General features: G+C 45.0%; 1 protein-coding gene across 3 annotated transcripts in view; it reads left to right on the top strand.

Moving 5' to 3' along the window:
* Positions 1-11347, top strand: part of OTC (ornithine transcarbamylase) — a 299169-nt gene extending 287822 nt beyond the window's left edge. For 2 of the 3 annotated variants that reach the window (XM_069637360.1, XM_069637361.1), the window contains exon 10: positions 11005-11165. In XM_069637360.1, coding sequence (XP_069493461.1) covers positions 11005-11064 — 60 coding nt within the window. In that variant the 3' untranslated portion in view covers positions 11065-11165. Of the gene's footprint in view, positions 1-11004 lie in introns of all 3 variants that reach the window. The other variant, XM_069637362.1, reaches the window with a different exon arrangement.
* The last annotated feature ends 11830 nt before the right edge of the window (positions 11348-23177 follow it).

Below are 23177 nucleotides of genomic sequence, written 5' to 3'. Positions count from 1 at the left end.
ATTTCATTCTGTTCTGTGGCAGGTGCGAATGAAATGCTGGCTTTTTGTCTGTCAACTCATCACGTGCCTTTCCAATTCCCTTCTGCAGCCTAGTTCCATCTTTCGCATATTCCTTGTTTCAACTGCAGAAGTACACACATCTGAATTTACAAGGCACCTTGGCTGCATTTGGAGGCTGGCTTTTCATTCTGCCAGTGTGCCTTTCCATGAGAAGAAAGTATTTAAGCACATTTGGGGCCTAACATGGCCTTCTGTTCATTTGATCCTGGAGCTGCCATTCAACCCCACACCTACTCCCAGGCAGATAAAGAGGGGCTAGCAGTAGTATGGGCCTGCAAACACTTTCATCTGGTCCTATATGGAAAACCATTTACCACAGAGACGGATCACCAAGTCTTGCTATTCATCTACGGCAGTGGTCTTCAAACTTTTTAGGCCTGGGCCCTCCCCGAGCAAAATGTGGGCAGGCTGGGCCCCCGCAAAAATGTGAAATGAACAGTAACTTTAAATGGCTATGAACTATTGCATGCTGTCACTGCATCCTACTCCCAGAATAGTCCCTGGGCTCCCCCACCTGCTCCCATCATAGTCTCTGGCCTCCCTCATCCCACTCCTAGCCCAGTCCATGTGCTCTCCCCACCCCACCCAGACCCTGGGGTCTCCAAACCATGCTTGCACCACTATCCCATGGCTCCCGCCCATCCTGCTCCATCCACAGTCCCTGGAGTCCCCACCCTGGTCCCAGCACAGTCCCAGGGACAATGGTGGCTGGTGAATATTTAAAGTGGAGGGGTTGAAATATTTCCACCAGATATTCTATAGCGACCGAGCGCAGTGAGGGATCCCGAACCAATCAAGGGGAGTTTGGGGGGGTTTCCCTCTATGAATTTATTTTAAATAATGGGTTAAGATGTTGCATTTTAGAGCATACTTTAAAAAAAATGGGTAAAAAGCCAAACAGTTTGCAATTGGCACTGGAGGGCCCAGGGGGCAGGCATATTTTTACTGGACATCTATGATAGATGTCCAGTAAAAAGATACCATCCCTGTTTCACCACCGATGTGTCATTCCCACATACACATTGCATATGACAGCAAACATGATACTATTTCTCAGAATAGGAGAGAACGCATTTTATCTGTAAATTACACTCCTTCCCCTGCCCCACAATGCGCAACATGTTATATGCTGAAAATCGCCAATTCTCAGTTAGGGCTATACAATGTGCAGACTCTACTGTGGAAATACGAAGAATGCCTTTTTATTGTTCGTTCTGTTGAACAGAGTTTCATTTACTGAATAATACAATATGGAAAACAGCACTGATGGAAACATCTGAGAGAACGAAGAAAACAGGAAAGGGGATATGTCACAAGCCCATTCTGCATGAGCAATGTGCATTTCTGCAATGTTCTCTGGTCCCCTGAGCATTACTGATTTCCAAACAGTCTCTGTGCACTGTGAGGGGTTATTGGGGGGAGGATGAGGCAGAGCCTTTGTTTGTACAACTGCAGGAACCCAGAGTCAACATTACACGTGGCATCCCAAATTTAAAATGTATTGTGTTTAATGTTTTTGATTTGAGCATTTATTTTTGCTTTTATCTTTGTGGTCTCTTCACACAACCCAGCTAAACCAATGCGAAGGAAATGAGGGAATGGAAAAAGGTCTGCTACGTTAGTGACGTGCCAGCGTAGCGTTGAATGGTCTCAGATGTGCAGGGGAATACAGCCCGCGTAGGAATCATTACTTTGTGTCATGCTGAGCCGATTACCGGGGGGCGATGGTAGACAGTCTGAACAGTACGCCTTCCATAATGCTCAGGTCCCACCCGCTGCCTTGGGCATAACACTGTTCAAACTGCGCAACAGCTTCCAGTGATTTCGAGTTGACCTATCCGGCACAGCAGAAAATAGCGCACTGGTTTTCTTCTTACATTGTATATTCCAGTAGTTCCTTGCTTTTTGCAAGGGGGAAATGGTAATTGGAAGAAGGACATGTGGAGGACTCTTGGGCTTCCGGCTTCAGCAATTTCGTAGCCATGAGCTGGGACACCAGAGTGCATATATGGCTGTTTCTTATCCCGCTTCGCCGGCTGGCTCTATGCCTCTGTCTTACAGTGGAAAGCCCCGCCCCTGTTTATATAAAGGCTCGGGCTTTGGTGTGCCGGCACCTGGGCAATCACTGGGTGTGCCCAAGAAAGGCAGAGACTGCTAGACTATGCAGGTCAGAAAGTCTAGGGAGCAGCAGAGAAGAGAAGCCGGAGTGCACAGGTCAAAGAGGGGAGGCCAGCAAATCTTTACCGGTTGCTCAGCCGTACCGGCGCTCAGCGCAGGACACAGCGGGCTCAGGATGCAGACACAGCGAGCAGTTCATGGCTGGTCTCCGGGACTCACTGCACTGCTAGACTGTCTTGGGCCAACCAATCACATCATAGTGACTTCAGACTGCATATCCAATCAGGTACTGCTTCATCTGAACACACTAGACACACACCCACGAATAAGTAAATGGAAATATTTACAGACATGTTGCCAAAAATGTATTTATAACAGTAACTTGTTTATTTGTATTACAACATACATTACAATATGTAAAGTAACTAAAACCCTTCAGTAAATATTTTTTAAAGCATCAAACAAGTCAAAATACGTTTTATTAACATTAACACATGGCATCCACCATGTTGGAAGTAAAAATGGCTGACAAATTCACCACACAGTAGAAATTCAGCCACAGAGTGTGAAAAGGGGTATGTTTTGGGAGGAGATAGGTGGGGATGGGAGGAAAATCCTATATATTTCACTTAGCAATGGGCGTAGCCAAACTACAGAAATCCATCCTCATATGTCATCTGCATTGAAAAGCATTACAGAATTAGATTCAAATCCCATATTTCAAGCTTTCATGTTAAAGCTCTTATTTTAATGACAATAGTTTTGGCTTCATGGGTAGCGCTTTCAGCGCCAACTAATGGCAAAAACTAAAATTAATCCTAGACGTGGAAGCCTTTTCGGCTGGTTTCAGATTCTCACCTCCTTTCGTACCTATTGCTGCAAATGGCCAGAGGGTGATCGACTGCACAGAGCCAGGACAAAAGAGAAATAGAGGTATGCGAGAGACAAATGCGTTTTAATAATAATAACAGTTTTTATACAGCGCTAGCTCACACATGGGCATCAAAGCACTGTGATAACTGCTGATATCATTACCCATTGCATGGTACTCAAACATTTACCTTCAAAGAATGAAAGGCTGGCCCTGCCAGGATTTGAACCTGCATCAGCAGGGAACTCACAGATGTCAGACACCAGCACACAGCTCACTGTGCTATCTGATCAGCAGTTTAAATTATTGTTGTCTAACACCTGCTAACTGATTGTGCCTTTTTGAGATGTAGTCTGAATTTGACATCTTAATCATGAACTTTAGAACAACCATTTAAGAACGCAGTAAGCTATATCATTTGAATTGTGTGCTTGCTCTGCACTTATGTTTTTTTTCATACAGTGTGGTCTTAGTCTATTGGCCTCCAAATAACCACTTTGTGTCCCTGTAATATTTTCTCAGCACAACAGGCCTGTTTGTTGGCATTGAGTGCTGATAATGTGCACAGGTCACAGTCGTCCATTTAACAATTGTATGCCTGTTTAAACATGTTGATGAGAAAGAGGTATGAAATACTGTTCCCTGCAGACAAACCTCGGGAAAATGGTGAAAACAGTAAGATGTTCCTCATGTGGTCTGTAGGATATATAATAAATATCTTACAATACGTTTGAAACATGTTAAAATTAGTAATAAAGTAATTTTCCCTGTGCTTTGCCCACTCATTAATATGTCTCATAAGCAATGATTTTAGGTGGTCAAAGAGGATACTGGGTTTTCTTTGGGGTCCATAACATATATGTACGTAAGGGATTTATAAAGCGCAGACCAAGCTGGGAAGCAGCAGAGCACTGTACAAAGGGGACACACCCAGGGCGTATAGAAGGGGCCAAGGGTGCAAGAGACATGGCATGGAGCATAACTGGATTAACAATAAGCATGAGAATGTGTTGTACATTAGTCATTTTTGTGTGTGCACACCTGGCACAGACGGCATTTAAATGCATTGCAAAATGCTACTCGGTAGTACATTTGTTGTGTGTTCTCCCTACAGAACGAATATTAAATTGTGTGGCATGTTACCCAGTAAAGCAATAGTTCCCTGGCACATTGTACCGGGGTAATAATAGTATTTTTGCTCCAGTTGAGAAATGGCTTGTCAACCAATCTCGACTCGAGCAACAACAAAAAAAAATTATATCCACCATGGATTGAGGAGAAGGGACTACAAATAGTCCCTTCTCTCTTTCTATTGTGGCCATTAAAATGATAGGGAAAAAAGAAAACAAAGTAAATGGCCGCAATGGATTGGGGCAAAGGGACTACACGTGGTCCCTTTTCCGTTTTCATGGTGGCCGGTGAAGAAAGGAAAGGAACCACGCGGGTCTCAGCGCTCTGATCATAGCACAGCAGGTGAGTCTTTGTCGGCCAGGGAATGACCCGACGAAGGCCAATCAGATAGTTTGTAACAATCTGATTGTCCCTCACCGGGTACTTATTTTTAATAAAACAGTATGACATCAAGTGCACCATTTTAACCCATTATTTAAAAATGTTATTACCCCCTCCTGAACTCCCTTGCTTGCTTGGTACTCCCCCTGCTCTGCCCCTTAGCTCTCCACGATTTGTATGAAAATTAACGCCCCTCCAGCTAAACAATGAACCAGCCGCCACTGGATAATAAAGATCCTTCTGTGCCTCTTAACCAACATGTTATCAGTAGGTAAAGTGAGGTGTGGGGAAGAGGTGGGGTTTATGCATGGACCTGAATTGCAGGCAGAAATCTACTTTTAGATGTGTGACGGAGGGTGTTCCAAAGCCATGGTGCTGTCACCTTGTTGAGTACCTTAAGAATGATGAGTTGTACATGCATATTAGCGAGTGAGCGGGGTGGTAATCTGTTATTTTGTTCTGGTGGTATGTGGATTTTGAGCCATTGAGGCATTTGTAGGTAAGGATTAGGATTTTAAATGTTTTTTTCCTCTTTTGCTAGCAGCCAGTGGATGCTTCTTAGGTGTTCAGCTACTAGATTGCACTTTTTAGGCTGAAGGTCAGTGTGTCTGCATTATTTGGAGAGATGGAAGTCTCTTCGTTTTCTAGACTGAGAGGCTTTCATATGGGACATTACCCTAATAAAGAAAGGAGTTGACTGGGACGCTTTAAGCCCATTTGATGCTTTTTCTGAGATGCTTCATTGAGGAGCAGCTGGATCTACCCATCGTCCCACACCTGTGAGGATACCAGGCTTTTGACTTTGACTGTGATAGGGGCAGTTTCTCTGACAATGGTTGGGATGGGCGTCAATTATCTTAAGTAGGTTTTTAGAGGTGACTATCAAGATCTCTGCTTTAGATCGATTCGGACCGTTCTGGCCCATCCATGCCTTATTGTCTTTAAGGTCATCAGTTATCCGGGTGAATTGTTTTTTACATCATTTTCCAATGCACATTTTAGTTAATCTTCCTTATAATGGAGAACAATATTTTCAAAGGAAAGCTCCCTTCTGTCTTCACCTATTCAGACAACTGAGTCACCTATTCAGGCATCTTTAATCAGGGACACTGATGCCAATTCAGCTTTTAAAGGCTCACCAAATCCTAACACATATCTCTTTGAGTCCCTTCTAACAGACATCACTTTTTTGTGAGACGTGATTAGTGGCCTGTCCTGAAATCAGGCCACTACCTTTGGGGAAAACACCTTTTTCCAGACCCTCAACATAAACATTTTCCCAACAACCACCACTTCCCTCCGACATTGCCTCATCTCTCAGACCTCATTACTCTACAATAGAGTCATCAACCGATCTGAGTTTTTCAAGCGCGTCCCTACTATGGAGTTAATCCCCCGTTCCAAGGGCTGGAACTGGGGGGGGGTGACGGCCTGGTAGCCCAAGTTATTGGCCTGAGCAGAGCAAGGGCCTATACCGAGGGCACTGGTTCATTACCCCCCTCCTCATTCCAACCCTCGGAACAGGGGATTAACTCCATAGGACCCCGGGTTACCAAAGCAGTAACACGGGTGCTAAAAAAAGTGTTTTCCATCATTCAATGGTACACCGCTCATGTCCCGTTGAATGAAGGGAAATACTTTACCAAGATGGCCACCATGGTTATAGAAGGTGGGGCTCCATATGGAGCCCCCCTTCTATGACCATCGAGGCTGGAAAAGGGAAGCTGAGGTGGCAGGCAACGCTGCCACTGCAACAGTCAGGTTAGTTTGGAGGGGGTTGGGATTTTTAAAAAAAAGTTATGGGAGGGCCGGGGGAAAGATGGCGGCTGGCGGCAGGCAAGGTAGCCTGCGGGTTCCGTGGACACTGGCTGAGATTACAGGTTTGAGTTTACGATCCACGGAACCTGATTTGCCGCGCCACCCACCCCGGGTGCTAATAATGTATTTAGAATCTCTGACACATCCTGCAAGAACATCAACACCCTTCAACAACCCTGAAACAAGAGTATCTTTGTGGTCTTTTTCCTACCACATGCCCAAAAAGCACAGTTGCTCATCAGTCCACATCCAAGCAGACGGGCTGGGGTCCAAAACTTGTTAACAAGATTTCTCTGTTGACTGTATAAAATGTCAAATTCATAGTAGTTGCAATGTGAACCTCAACACAACATTTTCCCCCCTTCTCACCTTAAACCAGATACAGATCTTCAGCCCACCCCGTAAGGCATATTGCCCATGTACGATTTCGTCAGCATCTGAAAGACATCACTAATCTTATTCTTTCTCCAAATAGGTTAAGCTCCAAGGTGGACCATGTTCAATGTTTGTGCCATTCCCCAGCCTATACATTATGCTGCCCCTTAGGAGCAAATACCTCTCCCCTTCAGCCTTAGCCAGTCTACATTTAAAACTCAGAAATTCAGAGCTTTGCATTGACCCTTTTTGCCCAAATTGGTCCACAGAAATCATCCACATACTAACACTGGAAAGCCACAAAATACTCCTATGCTCTATCTTGAACCTGCTGTTTTCCCAAATCGTCAATGTGGTCCAACACCAGCCTGCCTGCCCCCAAAAGCTTCAACGCGTCCAGCCTAGAGTTCAATCTATCCCGGGTAACCATCTGTGTTTTGTGTCCGGTCATCCAGGGACCCCATAAACCCTTTCGCTCCAGCAATCTCTCTTCTATTTATTTTCACATATTGGCTCTGTTCCCATTCATGCAGTCTGACAGTTGTAATTGAAATTGTTTTTTGATCTCGCGCTTAATACCCAGATATTTCTAAGCGCTGACTCGGGGATCGAATCTTTGTTGGTCCACGTTCTCTTGCTTCCAAGGCAAGAGCCTTGTCCCTGAGCTATCCTCCCAAGCCGGTCGTCTCAAAGCCGGTCGACTCCAGATGCACTCCTGGTTCTAGCAGGTTCTTCCTGAAAGCCAAACCCTCCCTTTCCTCTGCGTTCCTTAAGCATGACCCAGGAAACTTTGCCCTTGTTCCCGAACCCCATAAGGAGCTTCCCATCTTCTGAATTTCCTTGCCAGCAGTTCTTTCAGATTCCCAGTGCCTTTCTGGAACTCTCCTTGCTGTTTTCTCCATCTCCAGGAGGCAAGAGCGAAACATGTTTTAGCGGTATTTTCTTCTATTTTGCACACCTCAAACAGATAGTGTACCCATGGCTATGTTCAGACCTTTAACACCACAGACCAATGATTCAAGTTCCTAATTTCCAGCTTCTCTCACTTTCTTATTTCTGTGTCTTTTCAGTAGCCCTGTGTTTCTCAGGAACAGCTTGAGTACCAAGTATGCCCAAGCAGAAACTGCTGCCTTGATAACCTCACTATTAGATTAAAAAAGCACGCCTGCAACTCGTTTGTCACCCTTTAGCCTGCAAATATCGTGTGTGCTGTCAGGGAAGACTCTGCCACGAAGGTGTACGACAGGAGAAGAGATGATCTGTTATTGCAGTTTGCATCCGAAAATCAACCATCGGATCACAACACGCGAGGCCATCAGGGCAGAAATGCTCACTTACACTCTAATTCTTCCCTGCTGTTGCCTAAATTAACACACCTGAAGACTTCTTTTCATGAGAAAATTATGGGGTCAGCTACTTTGTTGCTTTAGTTTTCTACTGGTTTTCACCATGCACAAGCCAATGGCGCCCTGGGACCTCAACCTTATTTAATGGAAAACATACTTACTCCTAGGCATGACCAGATAGCTGAGTGAGTTTCAGGACTTGTTTCTAAATCTTTGCCTGATCTTCCATTTACGTGGAAAGTACTGCACCTCTTTTTCGATGGGTGTCATTATATTTCCATATCAATGAAGACATGTCTTAGGTAGGTAGGTGGGTCGAAATGTTATATAGTGCAGCATCTTTCCTCCCAAGAGGCACCCAAGCAAATGGTTTTCTAATCCTGCCTGTTTCTCCATCTATGGAGACTGCCTAATGTTGACCTGGTTAGTGCTCTGACGTATCTCCTTTTCAGGACCAAATCTTCCAGAAGCTTTGACCATCTTTTGTCTCCTTTGACCACTGCTGTAGTTTTTTCCAAATCCTAGGGACAGCGAAAGGGACTCGACCTGGCGTTTAGCCATTTACCATGATGATTGGGCTTAACCTGATTTCAAACGACCTTCGAGCCCTATTTAATTACAGGAAGTGACATCAAAGAGCCTTTGAAGCTGGTGACATTACAATAAAATGATACCAAATGTTGGACATTGCAATAAAATGATACCAAATGTTGACACTATCCGTACATTTAATGCATTCATTAAAATTGCCACATAAGCACTAGGGTTGCATTGGTGGTTGCGAGTGGAACCCGTGCTGACATCCGAATGATGCCCCTTTCATCAGTTGTTGTGCCAAAAAGTACTTGGCCACCAGTTCTCGCATGAGTTGGGGCGGATAGAAAAAAAACAAGTGTACCTCCACTCTCTCTGTTAACCCTGGGGATTCCTGAATGACATGGATTCCTCCTTGGAGAAACCGGGGAAAGGAGGCTTCCAAAGCAAACTATAGTGAGATGGATCATCTCCAGCGCCTCTCGCTGCTATCGATGCTACGCTGCTGTTCCTGAGTGGTCACTCCCATCGACTAGCACCATTGAATGAACTCTGGCTCGCTTAATCCTTGGGCGTCTAGGCGCAGAATGTTGCAGTTATCAGGAAGAGTGCTGCTAATGAGGACAGCTTAGAATGCTACCAACAAATAGCGGGAAGTGCTTGGCTAATGATAGGAAGGTTTTCAGTTTCTTCTGGAACACAGTATAGGAGGGTTCTGATCGCAAGGCGGGGGAAGGGCATTCCACAGAGTGGCCCCAGAGGCGGGAAGATAGAGCCTCTGGCTTCGGTATACTTGCATCACTTGTATCTTGGAATACAGAGGCGATTGGTGTAGGAAGATCGAGTGGGCCTGGCGGTGGCTGGCTTAAATAGTCTCTAGGGCAGGTAGCCCAGGCGGTTTTGTCAACGCGGTGGTGTGCAATGTAGAATATCTTAAATAACCATGTGGGAAGCTCTCCTGTTGGGCGTAATAACTCATTACTGATTTTCAGTCATCCCTGCTTAAATACAACTTCAGAGGTAAAGCTATTTTTGGCCTTTATATTCTGGGACTGTTCGTGGAATTTGTGCGCCGAAAAACGGGGATGTGTGCGCCATTCTGCCTGCAAATCCCTGTTTAACAAATGGGGATTTGCGGGCAGAATGGCGCACACATCCCAGTTTTTCTGTGCACAAATTCCATCAATCAGTGCGAATGTTCCCTCATCCCATTTGGTTCATGCTGCCAAGACTGTTTGGTTCAAGGAAGGGCAGGCTGAGTAAGGCAATAAGTCCTTAATGAGTGTTGTAGTACTCACGGCAAGGAAGAGATATGTTGCGGCAACCTCTGCGCTGTGCTATTTCAGGGCTTCATATTTTCATACCATGGAGTGGTTTCTCTCCAGGCTGCTGCCAACATGATCCCAAAACATTTGTGAGCGTAGTCGTGCAAGGACAAAGAGTACCTTAAATTATTATTGCTCGTATCATGCCTCTGAAATGAACCATTGAAACATGAGTGCAAATATTTAATCTTTCTAAAGTCGGCTGTACAATATTTTTGACACTGAAGGCTCATTTTACAGGTTTAGCGGTAACAGCTAATACAGGCAGTATTTACACATACCTCCTAGAATTACTTCTGGCTGCATTACAAACTTGGATATGTTTAGCGCCAGGCCATATTGCAAGGGAATACTGCTGAAAGTAAATACCACCTGATTACAAGTGTATTGAAGCCTTGAAATGCCTTCCATTTTTTCCTCCAACTCAGAGGAGCAGGTGAATATTGTAGAAGATATCCTGAAGGTTTTGGTTTTTGATTTATTTTTGCCTGTAGTGCACACGTGGCTCCTTTCACTGCAGGAGAAAAACGTGTGCATTGGGACCAACGCAGGGGGTGAAAAGTGACCTTTTGGATGACCACTCACTTTGCAATGTAGAGGAGTATCAGTTATGACCCTTCTCTGCATTATAAAAAGTGTTGAGTACTTGTATGATCCTCTACTGGACACGAACCAATTCCATCCTCACGAAGAGGATGGAAAGGGCTAAAAAAAATGGATCATAAAAATGTATGCAGATTTGTGAAATACTGGTAGCGGTATTTCAGTAAATCTGCATCTGTTGCTACTGTACAACCAATAGTCTTGTAATCAGGTGGTGATTTCCACTGGCGGTAATCTAAGTAAAACCCTGAGAGAGCTTTAGCGAGGTTTTAAAAGTTCAAGGCAATCCCCACATTTTACGTAGGAGCACTCTAACATACAAACATCTCATAGCAAAGGATGGAAATTCCACATTCAGTTAAAGTGAGCCTTAAGGCATGGTTTGCCATCTTGCTGATTTCTGTATGTCTGATGCATTTTCCTCTTCTGTTTTGGCTCACAGGCTGTCATGGTCTCCCTGCTCACAGAGTACTCCCCCCAGATGCCTAAGCCCTCCTTTTAACTTCCTGATCCGGCCGTGACTGAGAGCGGAAGCGCACAGAGACCAACACACGGGGCTGTTTTTGTCATCTCCACGTACACTAAAAAAAATAATGTACTAAATTGGCCTCTGTTTATTGGCTGTATTGTTTCAGAAATGTTTCCTTCCTTCACGTTTTAAGTAGTCAAGGTTTCCACTATTTTTTTCAGATGACACTTGGGCCAAATTTTGAATTATTCTTTCAATCCTCCAAAACATTGTTTTTTTTATAATTAATATTAAAGAATTATACAGAATTGCTAAACAGCGCATGTCATGATTTCATTTTAGATTTCTCTTTGAGGCACAATGCTGCTTTAAAATGGGCACTGCGTTATTACTTTATGTTTTAAGTGCATTGTTTTATTAGCATTTTAATTTAGGTAAGTATTACTTTTTGTCAAAAATAATAACATCCGGTTTCATTTAACGCCTCATGCCTGTTCTTCCCGTTTCTAAGCCATGCACACAATTAATGTTACTCGGAAGGGTGAGGAAGCCCTGCAGGGTTTCGAATGTACAAACTACAGACTGTCCCCATGTCTAATGCGCACTTGATTTGCAGAGCTTGAATGAAAATAGGCATTCTGATGCCCGCCACTTCATGTCATACTTTATAGCCTTGCTGTGTGGGTGTGGCTTGGTTTTGGCTACTCTCCTCCACTCCTCTATTGTATACCTCTGGGAGCTCTGCTTTGGGATCTCTGGATTTGGCGTGAACTTTGTGTAGCTGTGTATGCGGCTGGGGGGTTCCATGCCTGCTTGGTGTGTGGGTGCAGTTTTCAGCCCTTCTCCTTCTGGCCCTCAGAACTCTGCATTCTTGTACCTACACTGACGCAACATGGAGTTTCTGTCAGAGTCCGTGGTTGAGCTCACCTGAGACGTCTTCTGTGGGGTCTTGCTTTCAGGTAATCCTTGTCAGCCCTCTGGTTGAAGCGGGTGCCTTGCAGGGTGAGAATCTCTGGATGCTACCCTGCCTGACAGGCAATTACCCAGGCCGTGTGACTTCCGGAGCAGAAAGCCCAAAAGCAGTGAGGAAAAACATCTTTGTTGTTGTTTGTAGGATGTTCAAAGGAAACCCAGAAGAATCAACATCCAGGAAGAACAATGAAGGAGGAATGAAAGTTGCTTACAAATCCAATGCAATCCAGGAAGATAAAACAATACAGAAAAAGAATGGTCCAAGGGAAACAGTTCCATGTTGGAAAGAAAAGTGTCAGACCCAAGGATGACCACCAGGGCCAGTAATTCATGACAACATGCGCCCTCTGAAAACCAGCCCCACCTGGTTTGCCAGGATGTAAACAATGAAATTGACGAAGCAGGATGAGAGCATTGATGTAGGTGAGAAGTTGGTTCCCATGAGCGCTCGCTGGTAGATACCCTTTCCACTCCACTGAATATTGTAGTCGACCTCTTCTGTATCTGGAATCACAGATCAGGGATACCTCGTACTCTACCTGTAAGTCCTTGGATACCACCGGAGGGGGAACACGTGCTGTAGTAGAGGAAGCAATGCATGGTTTCAAGAGGGACACATGAACAACCGCGTGGATTCTCTTCCATTACTTAATTAACCTGGGACGAAAGGCTACTGCATTGATCTTCTTGTCAATAGAAAATGGACAGAAATACAGAGGAGACAATTTTGAAGGACAAAGATGTTGGGGAAGGTATTTTGGAGGATAGCCATACCAAATCTCCAATGTCATACATAGAACTGTCCTTCTGTTTCTTGTCTGCATTCTTTGTTTTCCTGGCTTGTTCCATGTGCTCATTAGCTTGTTTGTGCATGGCAGTTATGTCATCTACCCACTTGTCCTCTGGAGGAATATCACATCTTTTGTGCACAACTGATGGGAATACAGAAGGGTGGAATTCATAGAACAATAGAAGGGACTAGTCTTTAATGAAGAATTAGTTGTGTTGTTATAAGCAAATTCTACAACTGGCAATACTGACACCCAGTCATCATTCACTTGTGTTGAGAAAATCTTTCAGTGATGCCGTTGCTCTAATGATGGTATCCAGAAGAAATAGCTTTCTTTATACCCATTAAGTGACAGGACTGTGACCAAAACCTCGAAGTGTATTGGGTTACAAGGTTGTTTGGCTAATGGTGTGAAGTGAGCCATGCGTGAGAATTAGTCAATCGTCACCATTATGATTGTGCAGCCACTAGAGGGGGGCAGTTCCATGATACAATACGTGGTTATGACTTCTTGTAGGGAGCGAGGGTTGGTGCAAAAGTCCCACAGGTTTGTCTGTGGTTGTTTTGTTTTGAGCACAGACCACACATGAGCGGACATCATTTTTTACTGAATGAATCATGGCAGGCAACCAGAATTGTCTTTGAAGATTCTGCAGGGTTTCTGTAATTCCCTTATGCCCAACAGGCAAATAATCATGACACATCCTAAGGGCAGCATCTCGAGTAGTAATCAAAGGTAAATATAACTGTCTTTCTTTGACCATGTACCGTCTTTTTTCTCCAGCCTCCAGGGATTCGAAACATGTACGTCTTGCCATACTTTTGAATGCATGGTGTCATGGTGTACTTGTTCAAGAAAACAATCCACATGATAGAGAAATGCTTTTTTCTGCAGAATGGTAGGATAAGAAACAGATATAGAATGCAGATAATCAGGATGTCTAGATAAGGCATCTGTAAGAACATTCTGTGATCCCGAAATATAGGTAATAGTGAAGTAGAACTGAGCAAAAAAATATGCCCATAGGGTGTACAGAATGCCGTTTTCCACTCATCTCCAGATTTAAAGCAGATGAGATGGTACGCCGCTCATAGATCCAGCGTGGTAAACAGGACAGCCCCTTGTAAGGCTTCCAAGATATCAGCTATTAGTGGTAACAGGTACTTATCATTTCTTGTTACTTGATTTAGACCACAATAATCAAGACATGGACGTAATTCTGTGGTTTCATTCTTGGGCACAAAAAAAAGAGGGACGCACCAGCAGGTGACTTATATGGTTGAATTAAGCTATTCTTCATTTAGGCATCAAGGTACTCTCTTAGAGCAATCTTTCTGGAGCTGAAAGGATAAACATCCTGCCAAACGGTGTGATGGCATCCAGCAGAGTATCTATTGTGCAGTCTTCGGGTCAGTGAGGTAGAAGAGTCTTGACCAAGTTTTTAGAGAAGACACCTGAAAAATCCTGGCATTCTTTAGGAACCTGTTTTATGTGTGGAAGAGACACAGTCTGGTTACTCTGCATATCCACAGAAGCATTCACCATAACTTCAGGGGTCTCTTGTAGACAATGTAAGATACAAAATTCTGAACCGAGGAACAATGCTCTCGCTGACCAATTTATGTAGGGGTTAAGGCCTTGTAGCCAAGGCACCCCTAAGACCACGGGATAATGGGCAGCCTTTAAAAGGTCATGTTGTAAGACTTCATTGTGATGGTTGAGCATGAGCATCACAGGTTTGGTCTGTTCAGTGATAGGCCCAGATGAGAGAGGTTTGCCATCTATTCCTTCAACCTTTTGGACCTGATCCTTGGCTTCTCGAGAGATCTTATTGCGTACAGCTCAGTCATCATCTATGAACAGACCCATAGCGCCACAATCTACCAGAGCTTGTACAGAAACGGGTCCCATATCTTCTGACACCAATAGGACCTGTAATGCTACTAAAGAAGACTGTAAAGTGATTTTAGTGGAACTTGATGGAGTGGACCTGTCATCATTCACCCATTTCCAAACTCCATTTAGGAATGGGAGCTGGCGTTTCCTGCTCACTGTGGCGGGACGATGGGACAATTTCACACCAGATATAGGTAAAGCACAGCACAAACAAAGGACCTGTTAAATTCTGCAGCTCCTCTCTTCTCGGGTTAATGGGCCACAAAGTTTTCAAATGTAGGAGGAGAAGGCCCATGTGAAGGTGGTCTAGGGAGTGGAGCCTGATGTATTTTCTCTGCTCTTCTTTCTTGAATGCAAAATCAATTTGCATTGCTAAGTCAATTAAGGCTTGAAAACGCTCTGGGCTCTCCACTCTGACAAACTCATCCTTAATATCTTTATTCAGACCACATCAGAAGAGGGCGAAGCAGGCATTAGGAGACCAGGCAGCTTCTTTGGCTTGCTTTTTAAATGGTGACATAGGTCAACATATCCTGTGTACCCTGTGGACAATCCAGAAGCTTTTCCTATGCATTATACACCACATCTAGTCAGTCAAACATGGATTTATTTATTTATTTATTTATTTATTTACAGTATATACAGAAAAGACAACATATCAACAAACAAAACTACAGAAATATAATGCAAGAAAAACACAACTAAAAGAAATTGTTAAACACGTTCCAGATTTTCTCATATGAAGACAATTTACATTTCAATTTGTAAAGCAATTTTTCTGTCCTAGACAGGCAATGCATTTCCTGGATCCACTCCTCGAAGGAAGGAGGAACGCGCCCTTTCCACCCTCGGAGAATCAGTCGCTTGGCTACAATAAATGCCCTAAAAACCCACTTTTTAAGGGCGGAGCTGACATCATCCAACCCAGAATCATCACCCAGGATTACCGTCCTAAAATCCAGGACAGAACCTACACCAGTAATCCTGACACACACATCACAGACCTTACTACAAAATTCTCTGACCCTCACACACCTCCACAGCATATGTTCCAGCGACCCGACTTCCTGAACACAGCCCCAACAATCTTCACTGTCAGACATGCCTCTTTTATGAAGTGTTTCAGGACACCAATATACGCGATTCAGAATCTTAATTTGTCGAGACCTTTCACTCACATTCAACGAACACAAGGAGACATTACCACACATATTTTGCCAGGCATCGATATCAATCTCAGACCCAATTCTCTCACTCCAAACTCTCCGTAAATTGTCATTAGACCGATAATGTGACACGATTAGCTTGTACAGCCTACTGGCCAGACCACCTCCCTTCCCAGTGGAATCAGCCAGAAAAACACTCACATCCAAAGAGTCAGACCAATCCACCTCACCTACAGCCCTCTTCAGGCGTCTATAAGCAGAGTCTGATAATCCATCAAAACCCCATCTCTCTCTCAGCTCAGCAGCAGTCAACCACCGATCATTATTCCCCAAATCAGAGACCTGTTTAATAGCCATCAAAAACCATTCAGGCCAAAAAACTGTCCTTGAATTATCCCTAATTCTAGGATTCAGCCAGATAGAGGCACTCCTGCACTTAAATGCGTCACGACCAAGCAATGACAATACTGCAATCCATGAATGGCGCAAAAAACATTCTACCACCAGGAACCTTTGTCTTAGTGGTCAACAAGGCTTCCGGGCCCAGCGGCCCATAGGCACTTGACTCCGCCACCGCCCAGCTGTCCAATTCACCCGACAAAAATGGAACAAAAGAATGAGCAGAAAAGGCCAAATGATAGGCCCGAAAATTCGGCACCCCTAAACCACCTAAATGGACTGGAAGCTGCAACTTCCAAAGACTAAGTCTGGGAGGTTTTTTGTCCCATAAAAAATCCTGAACAAGACGGTCCAAATCATTCCAATAACAACTCTTAATTTTCAATGGAAGCATGCTAGATACAAAGTTAATCCTGGGTGTTGTATTCATTTTCAGGGCATTGACTTTACCCCACAGGGAAAGATTAAGCAAAGACCACCTTTCCAAATCCAATTTACAATCTTGAATAACTACACTCATGTTCTCATCAACCATCTTGGAAAGAGGATATGTCAACCATACCCTCAAATAACGCAAGCGTACATCACACCAAGTAAACCCCAGCCCCGTAACCAGAGTCTTATCACACCTATTCGACAGAGGCAACACTTCTGACTTCAAGTGATTAATTTTGTAGCCCGAACAATCATGATAATCAGACAAAATCTGCATCAGACAGGGCAAGGACACTTCCAAATCCTTCAGAACCAACAGGAGATCGTCAGCATAAATCCAAGCCTTCTGTACAACACCCCAACGATCGACACCCTGCAAGTTCGGTTCATTCTTGATGCAAATAGCTAGAAGTTCAATCGCCAAAATGAACAACAGAGGAGAAAAAGGACAACCTTGATGCATGCCACGCTTCAAGCAAAAAGGTTCCAAAACAACTCCATTAGTCTTAATGTCAGCCGTTGGTCTGGCATACAGAAGAGCAACCCAAGATATGAAATCCTCACCCAGATTCATCCTCCTCAGTACCGAATACAAGTAATCCCAACTAACCCTGTCGAAAGCTTTCTCCGCATCAAGGGAAAGGACAGTGGCATCACAGCCCTTCCTATCCGCATGTAACGCTCACCTGATTCCCGTAGAGGCGCCGGTCTTGACTGGGCGTATACCGTATCTTCAAAGGTGATGTGTAACACACGGCTGGCTCTTTGGGCTGGACCTCTGTGCACTGTATGTCTGACTCGAAGGGTAAGATGTCTGCAGATAGAAAATATGGGATTAAGGAACTGGGTTATTGAATGTCTCTCTCTTCTTCCCTTTCTCTTCTCCTGTAGAACCCCAAAGGTTAACGCTCTCACCTTAGGTAAGTGAACGCTGTGCTCTCCATCTGCCTCGGGGCAGGGTGCTGTAACCAGTTTCTTCACTGGATAAGGGGAGCAGGCCTCTTGACTTCAGAGGACCGCTGTCCGTCGTTTACTGCACAAACGGTAAGTTTCGAGTAATTCTAATGTCTTTAAAGTCTTTAGTAATGATGTCTCTTGTTTTGCAGGGTTCCGGCGATGGCGGATGACGGGCTGAAGTGAGTTGAAGATGGAGCCCGTGTGATGAATAGAAGCGCCTGGAAGCACGTAAGTAAGCGCTTGTTGCCTGCTTCACGATGCGCTCTAACTGTCTTTTTATTTTGCAGGTACAAGTTCGGAGCGGCTGCAGGGTGCCGGAATACCCACTGGGTTAGATGTGGAAAGGAGTAATAGCACGTGAGTATTAAAGTTCCCCAATGTCTTTAAACGCACCTTGTTTTGTCTTTCAGATGCGGGATGCAGCGCCGAAGGCCTCCGGAGCGTGCGAAGAGTTGGTAAGCTTTTGTCTTTCAGATGCCGGAATGCAGTGTGAAGACCTATCCAAAGGATGTCTTTCCAAGTTTTTTCAGTTTGTTGCAGCATGCAGCGTAAATACTGTTCCAGAGTTTGATTGGTCCTCTCGGTTTGTCCGTCGGTCTGAGGGTGGTGACTGGTCGATAGTCTCACATCAATTTGAGCCGACCGACAGCAACTTCGCCAAAAATGAGAAATACATTGACTACCTCGATCCGAAATTAGAACCGAAGGAAAACCGTGCAGTTGGACGATGTTTTCGAGAAATTCTCAGGCCAGAGTTGCTGCTGTTGGCAAGCCTTTGAGCGGAATGAAATGCGCCATCTTGGAGAATAAGTCCACGATTACTAGAATCGTATTGTATCCGGAGCATGGAGGTAGATCGGTGATGAAGTCCATAGAAAGCGTATGCCAAGGGCGAGGTGGGATGTCAATAGGGCGTAAGAGGCCTGCTGGTCTTTCCTTTTGACTCTTGTTTTGGGCGCATACTCCACAGGACATTATAAAGTCTCTGATATCTTTTTTCCAAGACGGCCACCAGAAGTAGCGCTTGATCTTTTCTGAGGTCTTGGCCATACCGGGATGTCCTTCCATTAAAGAATCGTGATAACAAGAGATTACTTTTTTCTGTAAATCTGTGCTGGGTAGGTATAATCGTTCTTGGAAATACAATAAGTTGTCCTTTACTGCAGATGCCAATTCTGTATATCTGCTGGAGTTACAAGTTGCCTGGCTTTATCCTTAACTTCCTCTATGGATTCTGTGGTGATTACACCCAGAATTCTTTGTTCGGGAATGATTGGTACAGGTTTAGGGTTGATCAAGTGTTCTTCCACTCCCATCCGAGAAAGGGCATCAGCTTTACCGTTCTTTGTACCAGGTCGATAGGTAATTATGAAGTCAAACTCGGCAAAGAATAATGCCCAACGGAGTTGTCTAGAGGATTGGGCTTTTGCGGTTTTCAAATATTGCAGGTTTCGGTGATCCGTAATCACAGTAACGGTGTGTCGGGCCCCCAGCAGATAATGCCGCCAAGCCTTAAAGGCAGACTTGATAGCCAGAAGTTCCTTGTCAGTAATCGTGTAATTGATTTCAGGAGGCGAGAATTTGCGGGACCAAAATGCCACGGGATGCAACTGATTGGTTACCGGGTCCTTTTGTGATAGAACTGCCCCCATGGCAAGGCTTGAAGCATCAGTTTCCACGATGTAGGGGAGTTCGGGGCGAGGGTGTTTTAAGATTGGTGCAGAGATAAATTTAGTCTTCAAATCCTGGAAAGCTTGTTCCGCCTCGGTAGACCATTCAAAACGTTTGTTTTTCTTTAACAAGGCAGTGATGGGCTGGACTATTCGAGAGAATTCGGGGATAAACCTGCGGTAAAAGTTAGCGAAGCCTAACATGCTTTGCACACCTTTTACGGAGGATGGTGATGGCCATTTGAGAACTGCATCGACCTTCTTTGAATCCATACGCACTCCGCCAGGTGATAATATGAATCCCAAGAATTCAACTTCAGTCACGTTGAAAACACATTTTTCCAACTTAGCGAAAAGTTTGTGTTGACGCAATCTTTCGAGGACCATTTTCACGTGTTTCCGATTTTCAGATTCCGATGAAGAATAAACGAGGATGTCGTCAATGTAAACAACAACACACACATCTATGAGCTCTCTGAGGACATCGTTCATAAAATATTGAAAGGCGGCCGGGGCATTGCAAAGTCCGAAGGGCATGACCTGATATTCAAATAGCCCATACTTGGTGCGGAAGGCCGTCTTCCATTCATCGCCCTCTTTTACTCGTACCAAGTGGTAAGCTCCTCTAAGATCCAGCTTTGTATATATGCATGCTTTTCTGACTTGGCCCAGGAGTTCAGGGATCAAAGGTAACGGATATCTATTCTTAACGGTGATCTGGTTCAGGGAGCGATAATCTATACAAGTTCTAAGGTCTCCTTCCTTTTTTGGGACGAAGAACAAAGCTGAAGAAGCAGGGGACTTGGAAGGACGAATAAACCCATTTGCCAGGTATTGATCCAGGTATTGTCCAAGGTGAAGGTTCTCAGGCTCGGTGAGGGCATAAATTCTACTACAAGGAGGAGTAGATCCAGGTATCAGGTCTATCTGGCAGTCATAAGACCTATGAGGAGGTAGAGAGTTAGCCTGATCCTTCCGGAAAACATCTTGGTATTCTAGGTATTCGGGAGGTAACTGGGGAGTCTCTGAAGAAATTGCTGCCAGTGCAACACCAGGTGGAGGGTGACAAGTAGAGACACATTCTGGAAACTGGACCGTTCTTGCTCGCCAATCGATCAGAGGATTGTGTTTCTCTAACCAAGGTATTCCTAGAATAATCTGAAACTGAGGGGCCTTGATCACATCGAACACGATCTTCTCATGGTGTCCATCTTGACTTACTAGCGTCACCTCTTGAGTGGTATGCGTTACTGGCCCGGAGGCTATCTCCGTACCATCCACCGTAGTAATGACGTCCTTGACAGCCTTGGGACAAAGAGTTAGATTCATCCTCAAAACCATTTCATGATCCACATAATTGCCGATGGCACCGCTGTCGACGTAAGCTTCAATTGCATGTAATCGATCCGGATTATCAGGGCTAATGAGGACCATAGGTATCACGAAATGCGAGGTCACGGAACTGGTTTTCACGCTCAGCAAGAGGACCTCTATACTTGTCGGGCGAGGTCGTTTCCCTGCTCAGAGTTTGTAACTTTGGTAACTGCAGCTCCTACTGCCTTCTTGGCAGGTTTCACCGGACAGTCTCGAAGAAAGTGCCCTGAGTTTCCGCAATAGAGGCATAATTGCAACAGTTTTCTCCTTTCCCACTCCTTTTGTGTTAGAGGACCTTTCAGACCCCCTATTTGCATGGGTTCCCCGGAGTCTACTCCTTTGGAAGGAGTTGGCGGTTTGGAAAATACTCGAGCATCAAACTTGGAACGATCGGCCTTCCTGTTCTGCAGTCTGTGATCTATTTGAACGACTAAGTCTATATAGTCCGAACAATCTTGTGGGGGATTCACTACTTGGGCTAACACATCTTTGAGCTCTCCACGTAGACCTCTATAAAACAGTGTAATCCTTTTGTCCTCAGGCCATTGAGTTTCCACTATCAGTCTGTTGAAAGTCGCAATATAAGCCAAAAGGTCTTGATTACCTTGTCGCAACGAAAGAAGCTCATTGTCCAAGGCCTGCCCCTGTGAATGTCTTGCGAACAGTTTTTCCATACTGAGCTGAAAAGCTTGAAAATCATGGAGGACCGGATCATCTTGATTTACTAGAGGGATCGACCAGTCTGCCGCATTGCCACTAAGGTACGAAAGCACGAAAGCTACTTTAGCTTGATCAGTTGGAAAGGCTGCTGGCCGGCATAAGAAATGCAACCGGCACTGATTGATAAATACTGCAAACCTCTTTGGGTCACCAGAAAATCGTTCGGGCGGAGCCAGAGGTACATTCCCAGGTAGGTTGATCTGCACTGGATTCATAGAGGATGTAGAAGGAAGATTTCCCCCAGATGCGGGTAACGGGGTCTGTCCGGCTTGTGACTGTAGCAATTGTCTAGCGAGATCATCTGTTCGCTCCTTGGAAATAATCAGTTCCCTTCTTAGAGCGTTCGTTTCCTGACGGGCTGCATGCACTTCTGCCCTTAGTTCCCCAAGTAACTGGGCTAGCTGGTCGGTATCCGAGGTTTCCATAGCGCCTGGACGGGAGTTTTGTGGTAGGCTTTGCGTTCCGTAACGCTCACCTGATTCCCGTAGAGGCGCCGGTCTTGACTGGACCTCTGTGCACTGTATGTCTGACTCGAAGGGTAAGATGTCTGCAGATAGAAAATATGGGATTAAGGAACTGGGTTATTGAATGTCTCTCTCTTCTTCCCTTTCTCTTCTCCTGTAGAACCCCAAAGGTTAACGCTCTCACCTTAGGTAAGTGAACGCTGTGCTCTCCATCTGCCTCGGGGCAGGGTGCTGTAACCAGTTTCTTCACTGGATAAGGGGAGCAGGCCTCTTGACTTCAGAGGACTGCTGTCCGTCGTTTACTGCACGAACGGTAAGTTTCGAGTAATTCTAATGTCTTTAAAGTCTTTAGTAATGATGTCTCTTGTTTTGCAGGGTTCCGGCGATGGCGGATGACGGGCTGGAGTGAGTTGAAGATGGAGCCCGTGTGATGAATAGAAGCGCCTGGAAGCACGTAAGTAAGCGCTTGTTGCCTGCTTCACGATGCGCTCTAACTGTCTTTTTATTTTGCAGGTACAAGTTCGGAGCGGCTGCAGGGTGCCGGAATACCCACTGGGTTAGATGTGGAAAGGAGTAATAGCACGTGAGTATTAAAGTTCCCCAATGTCTTTAAACGCACCTTGTTTTGTCTTTCAGATGCGGGATGCAGCGCCGAAGGCCTCCGGAGCGTGCGAAGAGTTGGTAAGCTTTTGTCTTTCAGATGCCGGAATGCAGTGTGAAGACCTCCGGAGCGCACGAAGAGTAGGTAAGCCTTTGTCTTTCAGATGCCGGAATGCAGCGCGAGGCGTTGGTGACAGCCGATGGACCAGGTAAGTGAAGAGCTGTCACTGAAGACCGTAATGCTAACCTGTTCTTTCTTGTCTTTATAGGTGTTGCTGAAGACTGGATTCAGGATGGTAAGCCTTTTTCCTTAAGCCCAGGATCAGATGCAGAAGACACGATGAGCGTTCTGCTGCAGAGGATGCAGAATAACGCAAAGCAAGATTCATCCATCGGGTGTGGTTTAAATAGCCTCCTGTAGTGCTTAGGTGTCTCCTTCCACAGCCACGCCTAGGTAAGAAAAGAGTTCCTGCTTTCCAGAAGAGTTCCAGTGTTCTGAATCTAGGGAGTGGCTCCTGCCCCACCCAACAGGAAAAGTAGTTCCAAACAGAAGAGGATCAGAGGCTCAACTGGCAGGCAAGTAAGCAGCATGGTCTGCTGCAGGTAAGTCCACCCAAGCATTATGAGCCCGCCGCTTCCAGCGCTGGGACTGGGCATATTTATGAGCCTGGTGCCAATGGCGCCAGGACTGGGTCCAAAAGG

Source organism: Ambystoma mexicanum, chromosome 7p, assembly GCF_040938575.1.
Source record: "Ambystoma mexicanum isolate Mex_15411 chromosome 7p, UKY_AmexF1_1, whole genome shotgun sequence".
Lineage (NCBI taxonomy): Eukaryota > Metazoa > Chordata > Amphibia > Caudata > Ambystomatidae > Ambystoma > Ambystoma mexicanum.
Note: the sequence above shows the minus strand (reverse complement) of the source record. Positions and strands in the feature narration are given on the sequence as shown.